This window comes from Protopterus annectens, chromosome 10.part0, assembly GCF_019279795.1.
Source record: "Protopterus annectens isolate FY-2018-M chromosome 10.part0, PAN1.0, whole genome shotgun sequence".
Classification (NCBI taxonomy): Eukaryota; Metazoa; Chordata; order Ceratodontiformes; family Protopteridae; genus Protopterus; species Protopterus annectens.
Genome location: NC_056744.1, coordinates 194,101,923 through 194,124,514, shown reverse-complemented (window position 1 = coordinate 194,124,514; position 22,592 = coordinate 194,101,923). Strand labels below are relative to the sequence as shown.

Here is a 22,592-nt window from a genome sequence, read left to right as displayed (position 1 = left end):
CCATTTTTAATACGTTTTTTCGGGACACAACTGCCCATAGAGAGACTGCCCTACCCAAAGTGGGACAGGTGGTGACCTTAGTCGCTGCTCCTATGTCGGTGCGGCGCGCTGACATGCTGCTGTACACCTTCTCTGAGTGTAACCACTGACGGTGCATTGCGGGACAAACGCGGTCATATGCGTATCCTTTGCTCCTTGGATGGCTTCACTTAGGCCTTCGTCGCTTGTATTTGCTTCTCCGTTTATTTGGGACGGGTACTATGCTGCATACTCTACGTGCATTTCATTCTGCACGGGACCTGGCTGCTGCCATTACTATTATGGGCGGACCGTGGCTGTCAGCACATTAGGTTGCTCACCTCATGCCAGCTTAGACACGCCTCCAGACGCATCCTACCTGGGCTCGCTCACGTACACTACGCACGTGTCTGTGGTTGCGGTGCACTCTCATTAATATGCATATGGCGCTACTGCACCGGCTATTCACTGCACCGCCGGCGCAGACCTTACGCCGGCCTTGCGCCGAGCTTCATGAATCCCGGGGTTAGTTTTAAAAGTGAAATCATCTCTAGAGAAAAGTGGTTTCATTGCAGTCAAAAACTTATTGATTCTAACAAGATTAAATTCTCTAACTAGGAAAAGGATGTTTACTGCTGATTAATGCAGTTAACAAAAAAGGATTAAGGCTGCAAACTGCTACCAAGTGACTTCTTGTTGGCCGGGGTTTGATTCCCTCAGCCTTCATTTGCCAACAGTATGGCCTTGAGTAAGTCACCTAACTGGACAGTGCATTGAGGCAATTAGGGAAAAAATAGACAAAGCTCCTGTATGGCTTTCTAGACTGCATGCCTAGTAACTATGCAAGAAAAATACTGATTCTCAAACATTATTCCCTCTAGTAGAAAAAAGGAGTCATAGGGATATACTAGGCTAATGACCACCAGAGTTTTTATAAACCTGGCCACACAACCCAACCCAATCATGTCCCCATGTAACATGGGCATCTATTCAGAGGGGTATATTAGTTAGGAGGTTACTAAAGGTTTAGTGGGAGGGTATGTTAGTTAGGGAATATTTGCTGTTGGCGTCTGTCTATCAGAGACATTAGGGCCAGACTGAATTTTCGATTTCTCATCCAGTGGTCGAGGTTATGTTTGAAAAGGTTAAGGATGGACTCTGCTTCACATAAATGGGGGCCCTATTCCAAAACATGAGGATCCCATGAGACACATATCTCTCTCACCAGAATGTTCTGTTTATGTCATAAACAAAGCTTAATTCCTTGAATCTATTGTTTCTGGTGCTTTGTATTTTGCATAGGTGCAAAATGTTCATCAGGACTAGATCTGAGGATGCCTTATATGCCAGGTATAGCTCGCCTTTCAGTAAAATGTAGGAGACTGAATATAGATGCAGAGCTTTAAGGCAATCTGTATTGGACAATGGGTTAATACTCTGGATTCTCTTGGTGAGGAACCTCTGTTGGCATTCCAACTGTTGCATATGCCTGGTCCGATACATGCCAGATGAGGCATTGTACTTAATAATGGATCTGATAAGGGCTGAGTAAAGTGATGCTATAACTTTCTTGGATGTGGATGCCAAACCCTTACTTATAAATTGAGCAGTATAGAATGATTTTCTAACTACATTGGCTATGTGTTGGTCAAAGGTCAGATCGTTGTCTGCACATGTTCTCAGATCCTCAACTACTGGGGTCAACTCTTATGGGTGTACTTATCAATGGAGTAATTAAATTGTGTGGCCTTTTTCACAAAAGGCACTTTAATGCACTTCTTGGCTTTGAGTTTTAATCCACAGCTTTAGCATCAGTCATTTGTCTGTCTTAGAGCTTCTTGCATGATGTTAATGTCATTGAAGGAATCTATGATAGCTCACCATTTGGAGTCCCCACAGACTTGGTGAGCCAGAGGCCCTTGACGTTAGCCTTGACCTCAAAGAAAAATACCACACAGGAGCAGACCCAGCCCCGCAGATACTCTGATATTGAGAGGTCTCTTGGTAGAGGGAGTCTCAGCAATCCTGATTTCTTGGGTCCCATCTGTGAGCCAGCTGGCAATCCAGTAAGCTATATAGGAATTTATTCCTAGTTTCCGATGAGTCTGTCAATAACACCTGAGTTGGGTATTATATAGAAAGCCTTAGTCATGTCTACTTAGGTAGTATGCACCATTTTCCACTTATCCATTTCATTGGTGACCCTCGCAAAGAAGTCAAACAGATTAAACAGACTAGTCAGACTAAAGGGTCTGTAGTTTCTAGGGTCAGTTAAAGGTCCACCCATGTGAAAAGGTATGACCATTGTGGTCTTCCATTCACATGGTAGGTAGCCTGTTTTGAGGCTGTAGTTGAAAAGTGACTCAAGTGGTCATGATAGGTTATGTTTTAAGCTATTTAGTAGGCATCCCAGTATTTTGTCTGGGCCTATTGAGGCTGTATTTTTGGCATTAACAAGTGATGCTAGAACCTGCTCACTGCTTATAATTGGGGGGTTATGCGAGTAGATATTTCATGGAAGGTGGCACGGGAGAGTAGGGGATGAAGTTAGAGCCAAATTTGTAGCCACTACATTCGCTGTGTCACTATGCTTGGTGAAGGAGATAGCATTTTCCACCAGTTCAGCACACTGCTGCATGCTACCTTTAAGGTTCTGGACATAACTGTAAAAGACCTTGTGATTGTCTTTAGCATGAAAGTCTCTCCTGACCTCACTACTGTATTTTTTAATTTAATTAGTCCTCTTTGTTTCCTGTTTAGCTTAATTAGTGAGATCTTGCCAGTATGAGAGTTCTTCTTTCTGAATTTGGTAATGACTTTTTACCTTTTTTATATACCCTGTTAAGGTTAGGATTCCACCAGTATGATTTGTTTTTGTTATTTGTTTAAGATTACGTCTGTTATTTGAGGAGCCTCTGTGCAGCCATGTACAGGTTTGTACAGGGTTTCTGTGAAGAATTCCACCGAGGTTTCTTGGAGAAAAAGTTTTGCTTCTTAAAGATTAAGCCCTCAACAGTAAAACATGTGTTTGTCGCTATATGAGGCAGTAAGGAGGTATTGATTTTGAAAATATATGAAAATAGTGTGCAAACTTTGTAATCTGGTTGTGAGTTGAATGTATTGGAATATGTCAAAAGAAGTGTGAGTTACAGCAATATGAATTACCTAAAGAAAGTAACATTACCAGCAAAGTTTAGTGCAGTAGATTTGGAGTGCTATGCACAAGAGTGTCTCTGATAAACAGGACATGATTAACAGCTTGTAATCTACTGTTGCAAATATGCAAAGTAAAACAGAAAAACATTACTTGGAAGTATTTGTTCTGACTCTGGTTCTAAGTGAACTAGCATAGATGATGCTGAGAGGCTGAACTTCATGACTGTTAAAAATTGAAGAAAAAGTTGCAGGGATTATTTCAGAAAATCTGTTTAAGAAACAAGGGGTTAACAGAACCACAGGGAAATAAAACAAGTTTTCTCTTAATGCTGTTTAACTCTGCAAGATGAAGTTAGATCATTAGCTGAAGTGTATGGAAATGTTAAACTGCTGTGAGGTGCTGCCTTTAAGCTGTATGAACATATAACATAGTTTCTGAGAATGCAAATATCTCCAATAGAAAAGTTTACGGTTATGGCTGTCTTTGACCAAGAAAAGTAGTTGAGTTGAAAAAATATATAAAAATATTTTTTTTAATAAGGAGTGCTTTTTATTCAGTTGCTCTAAAATGTAAAAAAAACAAGGCAGAAGAGTGAAAACTTTGCAAACGAAACAGATAAGCTGATTTCAGAAAAGCATTCAAGGCTGGCTTTGCTGATTTATGCTACTTCTTCTGGAACGTTATTATCACAATCAGCAAAACAGACATTGAATGCTTTTCTGAAATCAGCTTGTCTGTGTTTCTTTTGCAAAGTTTTCAATCTTCTCCCTTGTTTTTTTTAATGTTTAGCGCAGCTAAATAAAAAGCATTCTTTATTAAAAAAATCTTTTAAAATCTTTTTTTATTTTTTACTTTTTAGTTTTTAATTAAAATATTGCCCCTCTGTGGTTCTTGATAAACATAGTAAATAGGCATGACCATGACAGAACCACAGAGTAGCTTTCTTTTATTTTAGAAAATGTGCAATTTTCCTGATAATTATTTATTTATTTTAATTTTATTTTATTATTATTGTTTGTTTGTGTCTTTCGGCTTTTCCCGGTTAGGGATCCCTTTGTCCTTAGTGAGATAGTGAACATTTTTGACTGTACATACTTGCTATATCTTTATTCCTGCCAGATTTTTCACTAGCCAAGTAATCATAGGGCTAATACAATAGCAGCAGACTTAGCAAATCTTAACACATGTATGACACAAGTATATAACAATAACTACAGATGTGACGCACAACTTAAAATATGCTCCAGACCACCTATTTAAAATTACTACCAGAAACTCTTTTAATTAAATGTGTTGCTTTAACCACATGGATTACATTAAAACCAGATTAAACCGTAGACAATATTGTATTTTGGATCACATTATAACTACACATGAGGGTCTATCCTCAATAACAGCATCACTTTCACTACCATGACAGGATAAACATTATTATATATTGGCATACATTCCTTCATCACACACACAAAAAAGCTCCATATACCTGCCAATCTCCCATGTTGGCAAGTATCGACACTTTCAGGTACTTTCAAACTGTAAAAAATATTTGTATCCGGAGTTCCATCTGAGTTCTTGATTTCTTAAACATCTTCAGCAGATACTTATTCAGTGGAAAGTTTTTATTCTCTTATTAGCCCATAAAGTAAAATTAATGTGCATGCACATTATTTCCTCACTTAAATTGAAACTGAATTTGGACAGGTAACATGGATGTACAGAAACACAAAGTACAACATCCTGAGTACTTCCTACTGAAAAAATCATCAGGCAGCTGGTTAAGGTGTGTCTTTTGCTGCTGTAAATGTTGTCAGGTAGAAGGGCATGAAGCATAAGAGAAATTCAGTGGACTATATTAAAAAGAAAGACTGTGATTTGAGGCTCTTTATGTTATATTCTCATCGATTGAACATATACTGCATTATAGTACTAGGATACCCAGCTTGTTCTTGTAACACATAACAGGAAACAATTTAGATTGCAGATTTTCCTAAACTTCATTGTCTATACTCTTTCTGAACTTAGTATTCCAGCTAATTTTATTCTTAATAATTGTAGCCTACCTTTTCTGGAGTCTTAAAATTTGAAAATTTTATGGCTTTTAGACAGGATAACCAATTTTAGCTCCTTTTTGTGGAGATCAGCTTTGGAAAAGAACATTAGTTTGCGGAGAAAACACCTGATCTTGAAACAGAATATTTTCAGTTACTGGAACTTGCTGTTGGTTCCTCCTGTAAACATACAGTAGCACTGAGCCTTTAAATCCTGAAGTTTTGAAATATTACGTCTGCCTGGAAAAGTGCCAAGTAAGGCAGTTATTTAAATCTAATTATGTGATTGACAGGAGCAGGACAAGTTGGGTGTTCATTATAGTTTTGAAAATTTAATTTTGAAAAGCTAAACTATATACACCTGAAGCACCACTGTCCAGTTAATAACAGAGGGACAATATTTTACTTAAAGGCTAAAATATTGTCCCTCTGTCATTATTTTTACTATTTAAGTAAAATATTGTCCCTCTGTCATTACCGAGACAGGGGGAAACATGCCTAGCTTCACTAAGCATTTTTTCTACAGTAAAATAATAATAAATAAAGCACCTAGGTGACACACTATAACATTTATTAAATAAATTTAAAAGTAGTAAGTGCTTTCGCAACCTCATGTTGCTTCATCAGACAAACTAAAATAAAAATGTGTGCTTAAATACATACAAGTGAATTCAATGAATCAATCAACTAGATGACCAATTAAGATTTAAAGCAAAAGTATGTATGCAATAATATATATATATATATATATATATATATATATATATATATATATATATATATATATATATATACACACATAGAAAAAATACAATAAGAATACTGCATTAAAATTATTAAACTACCTAGCAAATAAATGTAATTACAAAACAAAAACCATCTTAAACAGCACAACAAATATCTATAACAGCAGATATAAAAATAGATAAAAATATATACATGTAATAACTTTCTATTGGAGAGAAGCCTGAATCAAACAGAGGAACTATCCAGTCTGTGGAACCTCCGACAACTGTGAAAAATACAGGTATGTCTATAATCACTGGAGCTTGCATACAAGAAACTGTAAATAAAGTTAGCGTTTTTTTAGACAAAACAAAACAAGGGGATTTCTCCTTGAAAACAGCCCTGCCATTCAGAGCTTGTACCAGGAGCACTACGAACAGTGGGAAGACGTCCAGGGATAATTCAATGGACAGAACAGTACATTATTCGAAAAAAAGACGGATGTAGTAATAGGTTTGATTGTAAATATTTCATCATTTGCATTAAGCGATTAGCAAATTAGTATACTAAATAAGGGCCTATCATTTATACCTGTTAAGAAAGCTGAGTTAACAGAAATTATTAAAGATCTAAAGTTACTTGGAAAGAATCTGTCACTAAAATGCTTGTTTCCAACCAATTCTGACAATTGGTATTCTACGTATAAACAACCAAGCACTTTTATACCCCCAACTCCTTTAGGTGGTCAAAGGTTCTTAGATATTTGTGAGAATGCCTTTAGAGATTTAAGCACCTTGAATTTGAATCGTTATTCTTTTTCTAACCTTACCTCTGATGAATATAGAGCACTAATTGAACTAAAGAACTTGCATTCTCTAATTACTAAGCAAGCAGACAAAGGTGGTAGAATTGTCCTACTAGACAAAGATGTGCACATTAAACAAATGGAGATTCTTTTATTGGATACTTGTACTTACCAATGTATTCCTAAATTTGCTGTGAATGCCATTGTTAATAAGGTTTCCTTTTTAGTTTTTGATCTATTAATAACTGGATTAATTGATGAACCACTCTTTAAGTATTTTACTGTGTACAAACCAGTTGTCCCTAGAATATATGGACTGCCCAAAATTCATAAAGATCTACATGTTCCACCTATACGTCCTATTGTTTCAGGGGCTGGCTGGTGCACTGAACCCCTTTCAATTTATGTTGAGGGTAATTTGCATGTTTTTTTAGTTAACTGTCACACAGTCCTTAGAGACACTAAGATGTTCTTAGAACGGTTATATAACAGAATGGAAACCATTGATAAAGATGAATAATTTGTCTTTATTACAATGGATATAGAATCACTTTTCACTAGCATACCGAATATGTGGGGAGTTGAAAGAATAAGAGAATTCTTGACAGCTGAAAGAAGTTATACAAATAGCAAGATCTCATTGATTTGTACCTTATTGGAAATCATTCTAGAAAACAACATTATCACATTTCAAGATCAGTTCTTCATAGGTTCATAGGTTCATAGGTTCATACTAGGCTATCTGCCCGAGGGCATTTACAAGCCTAGCCCATCGTTTTGTGGCTTACGCCACCCCTTTAGTATGGGGAACTATACCCATTATTTTGCTGTGCCTCTGTCGAGCAGTGACACTGAGGTAATCCCTGGGGTATATCTGCGATCTCCCATCCATTGGTCAAGATTTCTCTTGAACAAGGCCAGCGAGGTGCTCTGCCTCACATGTACCGGGATTTTGTTCCACAGCATAGGGAGTCTTTGGGTGATGAATCTATCCCTCCAGCACATCCTATTAATAGCCGTGTCAAGGTTTAAGTCTCCGCCCTTGTGGCTCTGATGGATCTAGATTTTTGAGGTGAAGCATATTCATCAAATCTGGGTTTGACATGGCCTTGTATGTTAGGCAAAGGTCACCTCTGAGCAAGCGGTGGCGACTGAATAGAGCTGGAGTTCTTTCAGTCGGGCAGCATAGGACAGATTTTGAGACCCTTTATCCTTTTGGTGAGGAACTTTTGTGGCCTCTCCAGCTGCTGCAAGTGTCGGGTCAGATACATTCCGAATGGGGCATTGTACTCAATCATTGGTCTGATGAGTGATGAGTAAAGGGAGACTATGACCTCCCTTGATCTAGATGAGAATCCCTTCATGATAAGGTGGGCAATGTAGAAGGTCTTCCTAACTACTTTAGCTACATGGGTGTCGAATGACAGACTACTATCAACCTGGGTCCCCAGGTCCCTGATAACTTCTTCTGTGCTCAGTGGATTGCCACCTATTTGGTAGCTAGAGGTAACCTTGTTTTTCCCGAAGGGTATGACTATGCATTTTTTGGCATTTAACTTTAGGCTGTGGCTCTGGCACCAGTTATCCGTTTTTGTGAGACCCTTCTGAAGGATATCTGTGTCAGATGTGTTTTCTACTATGGCGCCCAGTTTGCAGTCATCTGCAAACTTTGTCAGCCATAACCCTCCTGTGTTTGCTTGTACTTCGGAAAAGTAGATGCCAAACAAGAGTGGGCCCAGGACTGAGCCCTGTGGGACACCACTTGTGACAGGCTTTGAGTCTGACATGGCGCCAGCAGCTCTGACCCTGTGGGTTCTGTCACTCAGCCAGTTTGCAACCCATCTTGTGATGTATGGGTTGACATTTAAGCTGATGAGTTTTTCAATGATACCCGAATGGGGTATTGTATCGAAGGCCTTAGCCAGATCGAGGTAGGCTGTATGGACTGCCTTTCCCTCATCAATGGCTTTGGTGACTGTTTCGAAAAAGTCAACCAAGTTTAAAAGGCATGATTTGCCTTTGACAAAGCCAAACTGGGTTGGATCCAAAGTCTGCAAATTCCCTATGTCTTTATTTATGAGTTCCATTATGATCCTCTCCATGGCTTTGCAGATAAGGCTTGTCAAGCTAATGGGCCGGTAATTTCCAGGGTCGGTGGAGGCACCGCCTTTGTGAAGTGGTACCACAGTTGCAGTGCGCCACTCCCTGGGTACGTATCCAGAGGTAAGACTTTGATTAAACAGCTGTCCTAGCTGTGGGTTTAATTCCTCATTGAGTTCATGGAGCACACAGCCGGGACACCATCAGGTCCCATGGCTGCTGTGTTTTTTGGTTTGGAGAGAGCAGTTCTCACTTGGGCGCGGGAGATGTTTGGGGGGCTGCAGTCGTTTGGTATAGATATCTCTCCTTTGGGGAGAAGTTTGCACTGAACCTGTCAGCCAGTATGTTGGCAATGTCTGTAGGATCAGTAATCTTCACATCATTTTGAACTAGCTCTGAGCATATCTGGGAGTGTCCTCCCAGGTTTCTAACATAGCTAAAGAAGGCCTTATGATTGTCTTTTGAGTCTTTAGCTATTTTTCTCTCGAAATTTGCTTTGGATGATTTTATGAGAGCTCTTAGTTTTTTACTTATAGTGATCAAGGGTGTCTTACCTTTTAAGGATTTTGCTCTATCTTGTAGTAGCTTCCTCCTTTGTTGTAGAGTTTGTTTATGGCTGGGGTCCACCAGACTGGACGCTTGCCTTTGGTACAAAGAGTCTTTGTTTTGCTTGGGATTGCCTTATCCATGCAGTCCTGCAGGTGCTGGTAGAAGGCATTTGTAAGTGATTCAGCGGCTTGAGTACTGTTTTCCACTGCTCGGGGCCTTAAAGGAGACCACACTAGTCTTTAGAAGTGTGAAGTCGGCTTTTGAGAAGTTCTTCACTGTGGTCTTTTTTATTTCAGGCGGCGTGGGATGAGGACCTCCATGGAGATTAGTTTGTGGTCTGATCTCACCAGTGAGGGGTACACCTCGGTGTTGAACATTGTGCTCCCATGTTCGTGATGATGAGATCAAGTATGTTATCTCCTCTTGTGGGGATGGTGACTAGTTGTTCCATGGCATTTGAGTTTATGAATTCCAGGAACTTTTGGGCTAGGGTGTTTGGGCTTGAGTAGTGTTCCCAGTCTATATTAGGGTAATTGAAGTCACCTAGTATGATGGTGTTTGGTGATACATTTATCCCTCTAGTGTTTTCAGGAAGGCCATGTGAGGTTCCTGAGTTTGTGAGGGTGGCCTGTAACATGCTACAATTTGCAGAGCAGTCTTGCCTATGGTTAATTGCACCTGGATGGTCTCCGATGCATCGTGCGTTGCCACCAGTCTTGAGGTGTGGGTGTCCTTGATGAATATGGATACCCCCTCCTTTCTTGGTATTGTCCAGATTTTGGGGCCGGAACGCATGATATGAGGTAAAACCTGATAGCGCTGGGGTGCTCTCAGGAGACTTGAACCAGGTTTCTGTCACAGCACAGACATCGATGTTCTCCATACTGAGAAGGGCCTCGAGTGCGTGCATTTTGAGATTTAGACTTCTGGCATTGAGAAGCATTACCCTTAGTTTTATTTATTTTTTGTGTTCTAGGGTGGTAGGTTTAGAATTTGAGCCTTGCCTAAAAAGGCACTATGGGGTGGCAAGAGCCTTTGCCAATATCCGGAATCCCAGGGGTGACAGGTGCAAGCCGTCCCTTGCGAAGCAGCGTGGCTTGTCCAGCATGTCATCCCAGGCAGACAGACACTGGATCCCCTTTGAATGACACCAGTGTTTAAGCCAATTGTTAAAGCTGATCATCTTATCTCTGTATTGTGGCATCATTCTTGGTGAAGGTAGGATACTGCTCAAGGTCAGGGTCATACCTGTCTGGGCTACATAATCAGAGAGCTCCTCAATGTCTCTTTTCATGTAGTCCAAGGAGGTACGTCTCAGGTCGTTTACACCAGTGTGGACAATGGCTGAGTCATATTTGTACCTGCTGTTGAGAGACCTGAGTGCTTGCGTTATGTGGCGGATTCTAGCGCCCGACAGGCAGCTTACTGTGACCTTCTCCTTACTCAGTCTGGTGAGCGGGACGTCAGTGTGTCTGACTATGGAGTCACCAATGACTAGTGTGTCTGGCATTGTGTTTGGCCTTAAGGGCTGTGACTGTTTGACACTCTGACTGTGAGGTCTATGTGTTGCAGGTGTTGTGTTCTGAGGTGGTGGTTGTTTGGGTGTCTGCTTTGGTGGCCTCTGCTGTTTTGGTAGATTTTTGATCAGAGCCTCCAGTATGTCTTTGTGTGTTTATGTGTATGATTTGAGGTTGTAATGGTAATATGTGAGACTGGGTCTATAGTGTGTGTGGTAACCTTCTCCTCCTGACTGGTCTTGCCAGTCCTATGTTGAGAGAGCTCAGCCTCCAGTTTGGCCGTATAGTTGCATCTCTCGTATGTATTTGTGTTTTGTGGGAGGAGGAGAGGGTTGTCTGTGTACATGAGGCAATTGTAACATTGCCTCAATATTCCCAGGTTCACCAGCTGAGCAGGAGAGGACACTAGCAACTGATCCCTCGACATGCTAGAAGGAATAGACAAAAAACTTTAAAAAGATTCCGGGGACGTGGGTGACCGAGAAATGGGGGTTGCCTTTTGGGGTACTATCTATGACAAGAGTGCCGTATCAAGGTAATAAGGACTGTAGGAGCAAGTGCTACATTTAACAGATAGAGAATAGTCTACTTGGAGTCAAGTAGAGATGATCTTTTTAATTATAGGATACACTGATTAGATCAGTAGTATAGTTCGAGGAAGGTAGTTTTAAGGGAAAATTTGAAGAGTGGACTTTAGGTAGCCCGAATAGTTTAAACCTGCTTAACCGGAGCTGCCCTAGTGTGCAACAGTAGCAACTCCGCGCTAAATCGGGCTAAATCGCGCTAAAGCGTGCTTTATAGCAGGGGGCTGGAAAAGACAGGAAATGACCCAAAATGGCCAATAAACTACAAGTTACTGCCTTAAACCACTCCTCTGAGGACAAAAGGTTGGCATGGCCATGGGCACTTCATGTGCCAACAGCTACACCAATCTATCGTTAGTTTGTTGTGATGAACAATATGTCTTATCTACTTATAATCCGTTTTTTGATCAGGTGCTCTGGTATGTACGTTTTGTGGATGATGTCTTTATGTTATGGAGAGGCAATGGTACAGACATTGTCCAATTTATAGAATATCTTCATACAACAACTGACTTTTTGAGATTTACTTTTCAATTTTCTGACACACAAATTAATTTTCTTGACATCACTATTTCTAAATTTCATTTGAGCCAAATTAAAAGTAATATTTACTTTAAGCCAACAAGAAGGAATGCATGCCTACATAAATCAAGCATGCATCCTAGACACATCCCAAGGAACGTACTAAAGGGACAAGTATATAGGACATTACGCTTACACAATAGAGATCAAGATGCTGTAGTTGCTCTGAACACCCTTAAAACTGAGTTTTTAGATAGGGGTTATTCCAGCTCAGACATTGATAAGACCATTTCTGATGCCTGGAAGTTAAGGCACACGAGATGTAGACCTTATATGAGTTCAGATAATGTTGTGAAAGATACAACTAGAAATTATGTGATTAAAAGTAATGACTTTAGAGTAGTATTCCAGTTTGCAAGCAACATTAACCAGTACATAGATGTTGTTAAGAAAAATTGGCACCTACTACAAGAGGTGCTTGGCTTAGCCACTAGTATTGGTGAGGCTCAAAAATTTAGTTTTAGAAATAACATATCGCTCAAGCAACATCTTTGCAATGGTGAGAAATGAAACACAGTTAATTTTTCCAATAGACATGGTACCTTCCCGTGCAGGAACTGTAGTGCCTGCCAGTATGTTTTCAGTAAAAATGAGTACACTCATCCTACTAGACATTTTACATTACATGCCAAGCAATATTATGACTGTAGAGCTATGGATGTCGTTTATTTTGTTTTTTGCATACAATGTTCAGTGTTTTATGTAGGTAAAACAAATAGGATGTTTAAAGAGAGAATCTTAGAACATATTAGGGACATTAACAAACAAAAACAGTCAAATGCTTTGGCCAACCATGTCATGAATACAAATCAGTCTCATTCATTTAATTTTTTTGTTTTACAACATATACAGAGAAGTAGTAGAGGAGGGGATATAGAAATCCTCACTGAAGAACATGAACAGAGGTGGATAATTAAATTGAATGCTGATAGATATCCTGGTTTAAACGGCACTACCTCTTTAGTTCCTTTTTTGAAGGCAAGGCGTCTTAAGCATTAATTTGTATTTGCTGTTATTTCTTCCATATAGAAAGTTATTACATGTATATATTTTTATCTATTTTTATATCTGCTGTTATAGATATTTGTTGTGCTGTTTAAGATGGTTTTAGTTTTGTAATTACATTTATTTGCTAGGTAGTTTAGTCATTTTAATGCAGTATTCTTATTGTATTATATATATATATATATATATATATATATATATATATATATATATGTGAAACCAACAAAATGACCCAGTTAAGGAGCTTCTGAGCGTATGGACCCCTGATATGCAATTCAAAAGTAAAAGCAAGTTACCATGAGATATATCTAGTCTCCAGATTGATGTCAGTAATCCACAATAGAAAAAACCTTTCGGTTCTTAAATGTCCAAAACGAAAACACCATGCGGTTCCAGTAAAAGACGTTTATTAATGTGAGCGCTTTCACGGCTATTGCAAGCCGCTTCTTCAGACAAACAAACAGTGCGCTTACTAAAGCGCCAAATTTAAAATACTTGCAGTTGCGGAGGTTCCTCCCAAAAACGCTGAGCAATATTTAAAGTGCTAGTACTTAAATTCTACATTGCAGGTATTTATTCAAATGGTAATAGCTAATATTCGCTAGTAGGTTGAATATATATAACTGGAAACATATACTGACTTCATGATCTGCTACTAGCTAATACCCTACTATAAACATGCACAAATACCTATATTTCACAATTTATGTGCGCATGCAGAACTGATTAAAAACTCACTATACATATGCAACTAATCAAATAAATATACAAATATATGTAGACAATATGTATGAACTACCTAAATATATAACAAAGTCTAGTACAAGAACCTAATAAATCACAGTATAGATACCTATTGACTAATAAACTAAACTAACTGCAAGTACTGAGCTGAAATAAAACATATGATAAAATATCAGGCTATGAGTGGTTTAAAATAAATGTGTATGATGGTATATATATAAGAGTGAATGAATTACTCATGCCTGTGTATAAAACATGACAAGGGAACAAGATAAAAACTAATGGCATGCAAGCTATCATGTCGTGGATCTACATGGAAAACAATATGCTGCATGAAGAAACAAAATGGAACTGCAGAGAATGTATGTATATACCTACCTACTCTGAGGTGATCTAACTATGAACAATAAGCTATAATGAAACATAAGAGGTCCATCTAATGGATATTCCAGACAATCAAATGATGTATTATTAGTAAAAAATATATATGTATGATGGGTAATTATATATACACATAAATGTACAAATTTTTTATGTATCTATATGTCAAACAAAGGAGATATATAGAGCATATCAATTAAAGTAGATGAGAAAACTCGTGGCATGTCATGGGTCATCTCAATGATCTACCTTTCAAATGAGGTTTAATAGACAAAACCTCATTCAACCCTTTTTCTCTATGAGCGGCCAACCTACACATCCATTTCAATTCTGCTTGCTCTGTAAGGTTAACTATGTCTCCTAGCCTAGCATTGGGTTCAATAACCTGAAGTACTTGAAATAGAAAAGTATGCATTTCACCCTCTCTAAGGGTATGTTTTGCCAGGGCACTATAATCTTGCCCTCTAGCTAGGCAGTAACCATGATCACGTATTCTCTCTCTGAGGGTCCTATTGGTCTTGCCTATGTAAAAGGAGAAACACTGGACACAATGAGCCACATACACAATGTTTTTGGTGTTGCAATCACTATTACAATTTAGTGTCCAAAGGTGACCTGAAACTGGGTGTCTAAAATAGTGAGATTCGTCAATAAAATTGCATTGTGGACACCTCCCACATCTACTGGTTCTTTCAAAACCCGTTCTAACTATGGGTGTTGTGCCTCTTGTGCCACATAATAATCTCTTAAGATTCGGCATGTTGCTATAAACAAAGGAAGGACATGATCCCACAATTTTGGTGATGTTATTTTCTGCAGTAAGGATGTTCCAATGCTTACTGATAAGTGAATGTAACCTGCTAGTACCCCGTCCATAGGGTATAATAAACCCCATGGATCTGTATTCTGAGGAATCTACATACCCGCTTCCTCTCCTCTCTCCACCTAATAGATATGGTTTAGCTCTGCTCTCCCTGAGATCATGTATTCCTCTGTAGGCATTCTGAATCTCTTCCTCAGTATAAGCACGTGCCATAAGCCCTGCACGTAGGTCATCCAGCCCTTCCTTATAATCATCAATCCTAGTAGAGAGCCTCGAGACTCTCATGGCCTGACCCTTGATTATATTTTTGAAAATATGTGAGGGATGCATACTATCTCGGTGAAGAAATGAGGGTTTGTAACAAGATTTTCGATGTATCTTGGTGTTAATCGTATTATCTATCTTGAATATACTAACATCCAAGAAATTAATGCAAGTGGTGTCAAAACTCATAGTGAATTTAAGGAAGGAACTGCTGGAATTCAAACCATCATAAAAGGTTTGTAATTGTTCAATCGTTCCTTCCCATAAAAAAAGGAGATCGTCTACGAACCTTTTATAAAATAAAATGTGTGGATCATGAATAATATATGTCTCTTCAAAGGTCGCCATGACCAAGTTGGCATAGCTGTTAGCACAGCTAGTGCCCATGGCGACCCCTTTAATCTGTTTGTAACAGGTTCGTTCATATAAAAAAATGTTGTTCTCTAGGACGGTCTCCATTAACAATGATAAGAATTCAATCTTACTATTACTAAATTCAGAATTTTTCATAAGATATGACTGTAGCCATTGTATGCCTTCCCCATTGGGGATACAAGTGAACAATGAGGTCACATCCATGGTCACAAACAATACAGAATCAATTATTGCTATGTCAAGAGTGGAAACCTTCATACATAGCTCCCTCAATAAATGTTCAGTGTCTTGGAGAATATAATTAGACTGCCTGATGACTTGTTTAAGTTCATGATCCAAAAACATAGAGATGGGCTCTATGAGCCACCCCGATCCTGCCACTATTGGTCTAAAGTCTGGTTGGTATAGATTTTTATGTATTTTCGGGAGGCCTGAAATGATAGGGATTACGGGATGATCTACTTGCATAAATCTAAACACATCATCTGTTATATGACCAGCTAGTTTACATTCTATCAAGATTTGATTTATACTTTCTTTCATACACATTACTATGTCTACAGTCGTCTGCTCATACGCTTCATCTCTCAGCATGTTTAACATCTTAGTATTTTAAATTTGGCACTTTAGTAAGCGCACTGTTTGTTTGTCTGAAGAAGCGGCTTGCAATAGCCGTGAAAGCGCTCACATTAATAAACGTCTTTTACTGGAACCGCATGGTGTTTTCGTTTTGGACTTTCAAGAACCGAAAGGTGTTTTCTCTACTGTGGATTACTGACATCAATCTGGAGACTAGATATACTTCATGGTAACTTGCCTTTACTTTTGAATTGCATATCAGGGGTCCACACGCTCAGTAGCTCCTTAACTGGGTCATTTTGTTGGTTTCATATTTATTTGGGATCTGGTGGTTTACTCACATAATACGCAATATGGAAGGAGCTGTGGGCAATACGAATGCAATTGGCAATACGAATGTGACTGGCACTTCATTCATGTTTAATACACACATACGAGCTCTAATGGTAGATGGAACTAATCCTTTAGTGAATTTTGATGGCCGTACATCGGTCACCAACCACGATACTGCTATGAGAGATGAAGCTCTCATTAAAACCATCAAGAGAGATATGGATAATGACTTATTTAAATTTAAATTCCTCCAGACGCAGCGTTACCATATGGAGGCATGCCTAGCCCAAGGCATTGTACCGAGGGCCTAAGAATTTTGAACATGCCAACCTATGGAAGCCTATACCCGGGGCTGTTGCAAAAATGGCAGCAGATCAATTTGGATGCCAGTCGGGCACACATACAACTTCTAATTGACTTTTTTCTTCCAATAGAGGAAGAATGCAAGAAGAATATGGTCAATTTACACCAGCGTCTCAACACCATCATGGGAGACAGTGCCACCGAACTCTATATGCAAGAACTATTTGATCGGGCAGCTCGATATGAGGCTAATTTATTGAATAACAAGAGGAAGAAAATGAGTAGGGACATCAAAGATTTCTCAGAGCAACATGTATTTGTGTGGCCACGTGCTACACCAGAAGAAAGGAGTAACCTGGATACAGGTAGGAGACCTAATAATACTCATAACAGGGGTATTCACAATAGAGTCATCTCTGATGCAAATCAATCAGTGAATAGTAACAGTAATAACACTGACAATGCGAATACAACTAAGCATGATCACCATGTTGGCTATACTAACTACAATCATGGTTCCTCTGATAGTATAAGAAATGATATTGCCAGCACTGTAGTTGTTTCTCCGAATACACAGTCAGTTGAGGTTGTCACTTCTAATCAAGAAGAAACCTCAGTATTTGCCTTGGACAATATTCAATCACCTCCGGGGAACGCTGCTTCCTCTGTCTATACTACCCCATGTGACAATGTTAATGAGTCTGCGCCTGCATTGGACACCATCCAAGCACCCACAAATGCTTCTCTAGCAGGGGCAGTAAGAAGAAAAATACAGTTAGAGAGAGTGGAATTGCATAATCCTACGGAGGCTCCTTTTCCCATTCGTTTGAATCGGAAGAGATCATTAGAGAACGACCATGCTCGAGGGGCCAAGAGGAAAGACCTACCCCCTCCCCCGAATCAACAACAAACTCTTCAGAGTTTTTGGGGTCAAGCAATTTAATCTATAACATCTCTAGCTATGTTCTATCTCCATCAGAGGTTCAAGTGTTGAACAAAGGAATGTCGTTCATTCCGACATCTAACATTGATTTCAGCCAATCTATTCTAGCTCTGAGAATGTTTGCCAGAAATATTGGCTTGAAATTATTATTCAGTGAGAATAATGAACATAATGAAATAACTTTTAAAAGAAAAAGTGACTATATGCCACCATTTAACTCAAATGTTGATATATTTGTGAAAGCTGTGGAAAAAGACATGTATGATCTACATCAAACAAATGAATATGAGATGGACAATAACTTAACTAGCCTGCAAATTGAAGCTCTGAATAGTCTTAAAAACAATAATAACATAGTGGTACGGCCTGCCGATAAGGGTGGCTCGATAGTTGTTTTAGATTCTCTGTATTACAATACTAAGATGTTAAACATGCTGAGAGATGAAGCGTATGAGCAGACGACTGTAGACATAGTAATGTGTATGAAAGAAAGTATAAATCAAATCTTGATAGAATGTAAACTAGCTGGTCATATAACAGATGATGTATTCAGATTTATGCAAGTAGATCATCCCGTAATCCCTATTATTTCAGGCCTCCCGAAAATACATAAAAATCTATACCAACCAGATTTTAGACCAATAGTGGCAGGATCGGGGTGGCTCATAGAGCCCATCTCTATGTTTTTGGATCATGAACTTAAACAAGTCATCAGGCAGTCTAATTATATTCTCCAAGACACTGAACATTTATTGAGGGAGCTATGTATGAAGGTCTCTACTCTAGACACAGCAAAAATTGATTCTATATTGTTTGTGACCATGGATGTGACCTCTTTGTTTACATGTATCCCCAATGAGGAAGGCATACAATGGCTGCAGTCATATCTTGTGAAAAATTCTGAATTTAGTAGTAATAAGATTGAATTTTTGTCACTGCTAATGGAGACCGTCTTAGAGAACATTTTTTTGTATGAATGAACCTGTTACAAACAGATTAAAGGGGTCGCCATGGGCACTAGCTGTGCCAACAGCTATGCCAACTTGGTCATGGCGACCTTTGAAGAGACATACATTATTCATGATCCACACATTTTATTTTATAAAAGGTTCGTAGACGATCTCCTTTTTTTATGGGAAGGAACGATTGAACAATTACAAACCTTTTATGATGGTTTGAATTCCAGCAGTTCCTTCCTTAAATTCACTATGAGTTTTGACACCACTTGCATTAATTTCTTGGATGTTAGTATATTCAAGATAGATAATACAATTAACACCAAGATACATCGAAAATCTTGTTACAAACCCTCATTTCTTCACCGAGATAGTATGCATCCCTCACATATTTTCAAAAATATAATCAAGGGTCAGGCCATGAGAGTCTCGAGGCTCTCTACTAGGATTGATGATTATAAGGAAGGGCTGGATGACCTACGTGCAGGGCTTATGGCACGTGCTTATACTGAGGAAGAGATTCAGAATGCCTACAGAGGAATACATGATCTCAGGGAGAGCAGAGCTAAACCATATCTATTAGGTGGAGAGAGGAGAGGAAGCGGGTATGTAGATTCCTCAGAATACAGATCCATGGGGTTTATTATACCCTATGGACGGGGTACTAGCAGGTTACAATCACTTATCAGTAAGCATTGGAACATCCTTACTGCAGAAAATAACATCACCAAAATTGTGGGATCATGTCCTTCCTTTGTTTATAGCAACATGCCGAATCTTAAGAGATTATTATGTGGCACAAGAGGCACAACACCCATAGTTAGAACGGGTTTTGAAAGAACCAGTAGATGTGGGAGGTGTCCACAATGCAATTTTATTGACGGATCTCACTATTTTAGATACCCAGTTTCAGGTCATCTTTGGACACTAAATTGTAATAGTGATTGCAACACCAAAAACATTGTGTATGTGGCTCATTGTGTCCAGTGTTTCTCCTTTTACATAGGCAAGACCAATATGACCCTCAGAGAGAGAATACGTGATCATGGTTACTGCCTGGCTAGAGGGCAAGACTATAGTGCCCTGGCAAAACATACCCTTAGAGAGGGTGATATGCATACCTTTCTATTTCAAGTACTTCAGGTTATAGAACCCAATGCTAGGTTAGGAGACATAGTAAATCTTACAGAGCAAGCAGAATTGAAATGGATGTGTAGGTTGGCCGCTCATAGAGAAAAAGGGTTGAATGAGGTTTTGTCTATTAAACCTCATTTGAAAGGTAGATCATTGAGATGACCCATGACATGCCACGAGTTTTCTCATCTACTTTAATTGATATGCTCTATATATCTCCTTTGTTTGACATATAGATACATAAAAAATTTGTACATTTATGTGTATATATAATTACCCATCATACATATATATTTTTTACTAATAATACATCATTTGATTGTCTGGAATATCCATTAGATGGACCTCTTATGTTTCACTATAGCTTATTGTTCACAGTTAGATCACCTCAGAGTAGTTAGGCATATACATATATTCTCTGCAGTTCCTTTTTGTTTCTTCATGCTGCATATTGTTTTCCATGTAGATCCACGACATGATAGCTTGCATGCTATTAGTTTTTATCTTGTTCCCTTGTCATGTTTTATACACAGGCATGAGTAATTCATTTACTCTTATATATATATACCATCATACACATTTATTTTAAACCACTCATAGCCTGACATTTTATCATATGTTTTATTTCAGCTCAGTACTTGCAGTTAGTTTAGTTTATTAATCAATAGGTATCTATACTGTGATTTATTAGGTTCTTGTACTAGACTTTGTTATATATTTAGGTAGTTCATATATATTGTCTACATATATTTGTATATTTATTTGATTAGTTGCATATGTATAGTGAGTTTTTATCAGTTCTGCATGCGCACATAAATTGTGAAATATAGGTATTTGTGCATGTTTATAGTAGGATACTAGCTAGTAGCAGATCATGAAGTCAGTGTATGTTTCCAGTTTATATATATTTAGCCTATTAGCGAATATTAGCTGTTACCATTTGAATATATACCTGCAATGTAGAATTTAAGTACTAGCACTTTAAATATTGCTCAGCGTTCTTGGGAGGAACCTCCGCAACTGCAAGTATTTTAAATTTGGCGCTTTAGTAAGCGCACTGTTTGTTTGTCTGAAGAAGCGGCTTGCAATAGCCGTGAAAGCGCTCACATTAATAAACGTCTTTTACTGGAACCGCATGGTGTTTTCGTTTTGGACTTTCAAGAACCGAAAGGTGTTTTCTCTACTGTGGATTACTGACATCAATCTGGAGACTAGATATACTTCATGGTAACTTGCCTTTACTTTTGAATTGCATATCAGGGGTCCACACGCTCAGTAGCTCCTTAACTGGGTCATTTTGTTGGTTTCATATTTATTTGGGATCTGGTGGTTTATTCACATATATATATATATATATATATATATATATATATATATATATATATATATATATTACTGCATACATACTTTTGCTTTAAATCTTAATTGATCATCTAGTTGATTGATTCATTGAATTCACTTGTATGTATTTAAGCACACATTTTTATTTTAGTTTGTCTGATGAAGCAACGTGAGGTTGCAAAAGCACTTACTACTTTTAAATTTATTTAATAAATGTTATAGTGTGTCACCTAGGTGCTTTATTTATTATTCTTTTACCTTTGCTTTTTTTGCACCTTGGTTTACCTGCAGCCGTTTCTGTTTATACGTACGTATTTTTTCTACAGTCTTGTTAATGCCAGAGGGACAATATTTTAGTTAAAGACTAAAATGTCCCTCTGTCATTAAAATTGCCTTTGTGGCTCTATTCCTCTTTAGCACATCAGTGGAAAAAACACTGAGCTTTGCACAGTGTTTTTTTCTGATGTCTCATGAGAGTGTGACAGAACCACAGCGGTGCAAAGCCACAGAGGCAATTTCAATAAAAAGCATTCTAATAATAATAAAACTGACAGAGATATGATTATACAAATGACTCTCTGAGCTTTCCATACACATTGGAACAGAGAAATACACAAATGCTTTTGAAAGTTCCAAATCAAAAAACATCACAGTTCAAAACAAAATCAGTGTTCCTAAGCTGATCCCAGGAAAGGACTGTCTTTTTGTAGATGAAAACTCATTAATTGATGCAGTGAGTGAGACACAGCTTGTGGAACAAATCAAGATATTCAAACAGCCAGAAGTCATGGAAGCTATAGCCAGACAAATAACCACCAACTGGACATTTTGGAAACATGAATGACAATCTTTCACTCCAATTTAATAAAGCTGAAAATATGGGCTGATATGATTAATCAGGCATGCAGTGAACTGAAGAGAAGAAAGTCAAAAAGAACATGCAACCCTGAATAAAATTATGCATGATAGCTATGTGTCTCTATTCACATTTAGAAAGATCAAGGATTCCTGGAGTAAGGTCTTGGATGCAGCCTATATGGAATTAACAGAACAACAAAACCTGTAAACTGAAACATATAAAGAAATAAAAAAATGGATTAAACAGAGTGAATCATATTACACTAAGAGCTGCAGAAATTTAACTCAAGCATGAGAGAGCATGAAAGGAAACATTAAAACACCATAGAGAAAATGAAGCTCAGGAAAAAGAACTGAACACTTTACATGAATGCATTAAGTCAAAATGTATCCCAGTGTCAACAGGAAAGCAAAGTAATTGAACAACCAAACAACTGAGTCTATGGAGGAGATTTCATGTCACCTAG

The 22,592-nt window shown here is 38.3% G+C and overlaps 1 protein-coding gene across 1 annotated transcript in view; it reads left to right on the top strand.

The window, feature by feature from the left end:
- The first annotated feature begins 17,895 nt into the window (after positions 1–17,895).
- Positions 17,896–22,592, top strand: part of LOC122814114 (extracellular calcium-sensing receptor-like) — a 134,165-nt gene continuing 129,468 nt past the window's right edge. The window contains exon 1 of the mRNA XM_044086728.1: positions 17,896–18,411. Coding sequence (XP_043942663.1) covers positions 17,896–18,411 — 516 coding nt within the window. The remainder of the gene's footprint in view (positions 18,412–22,592) is intronic.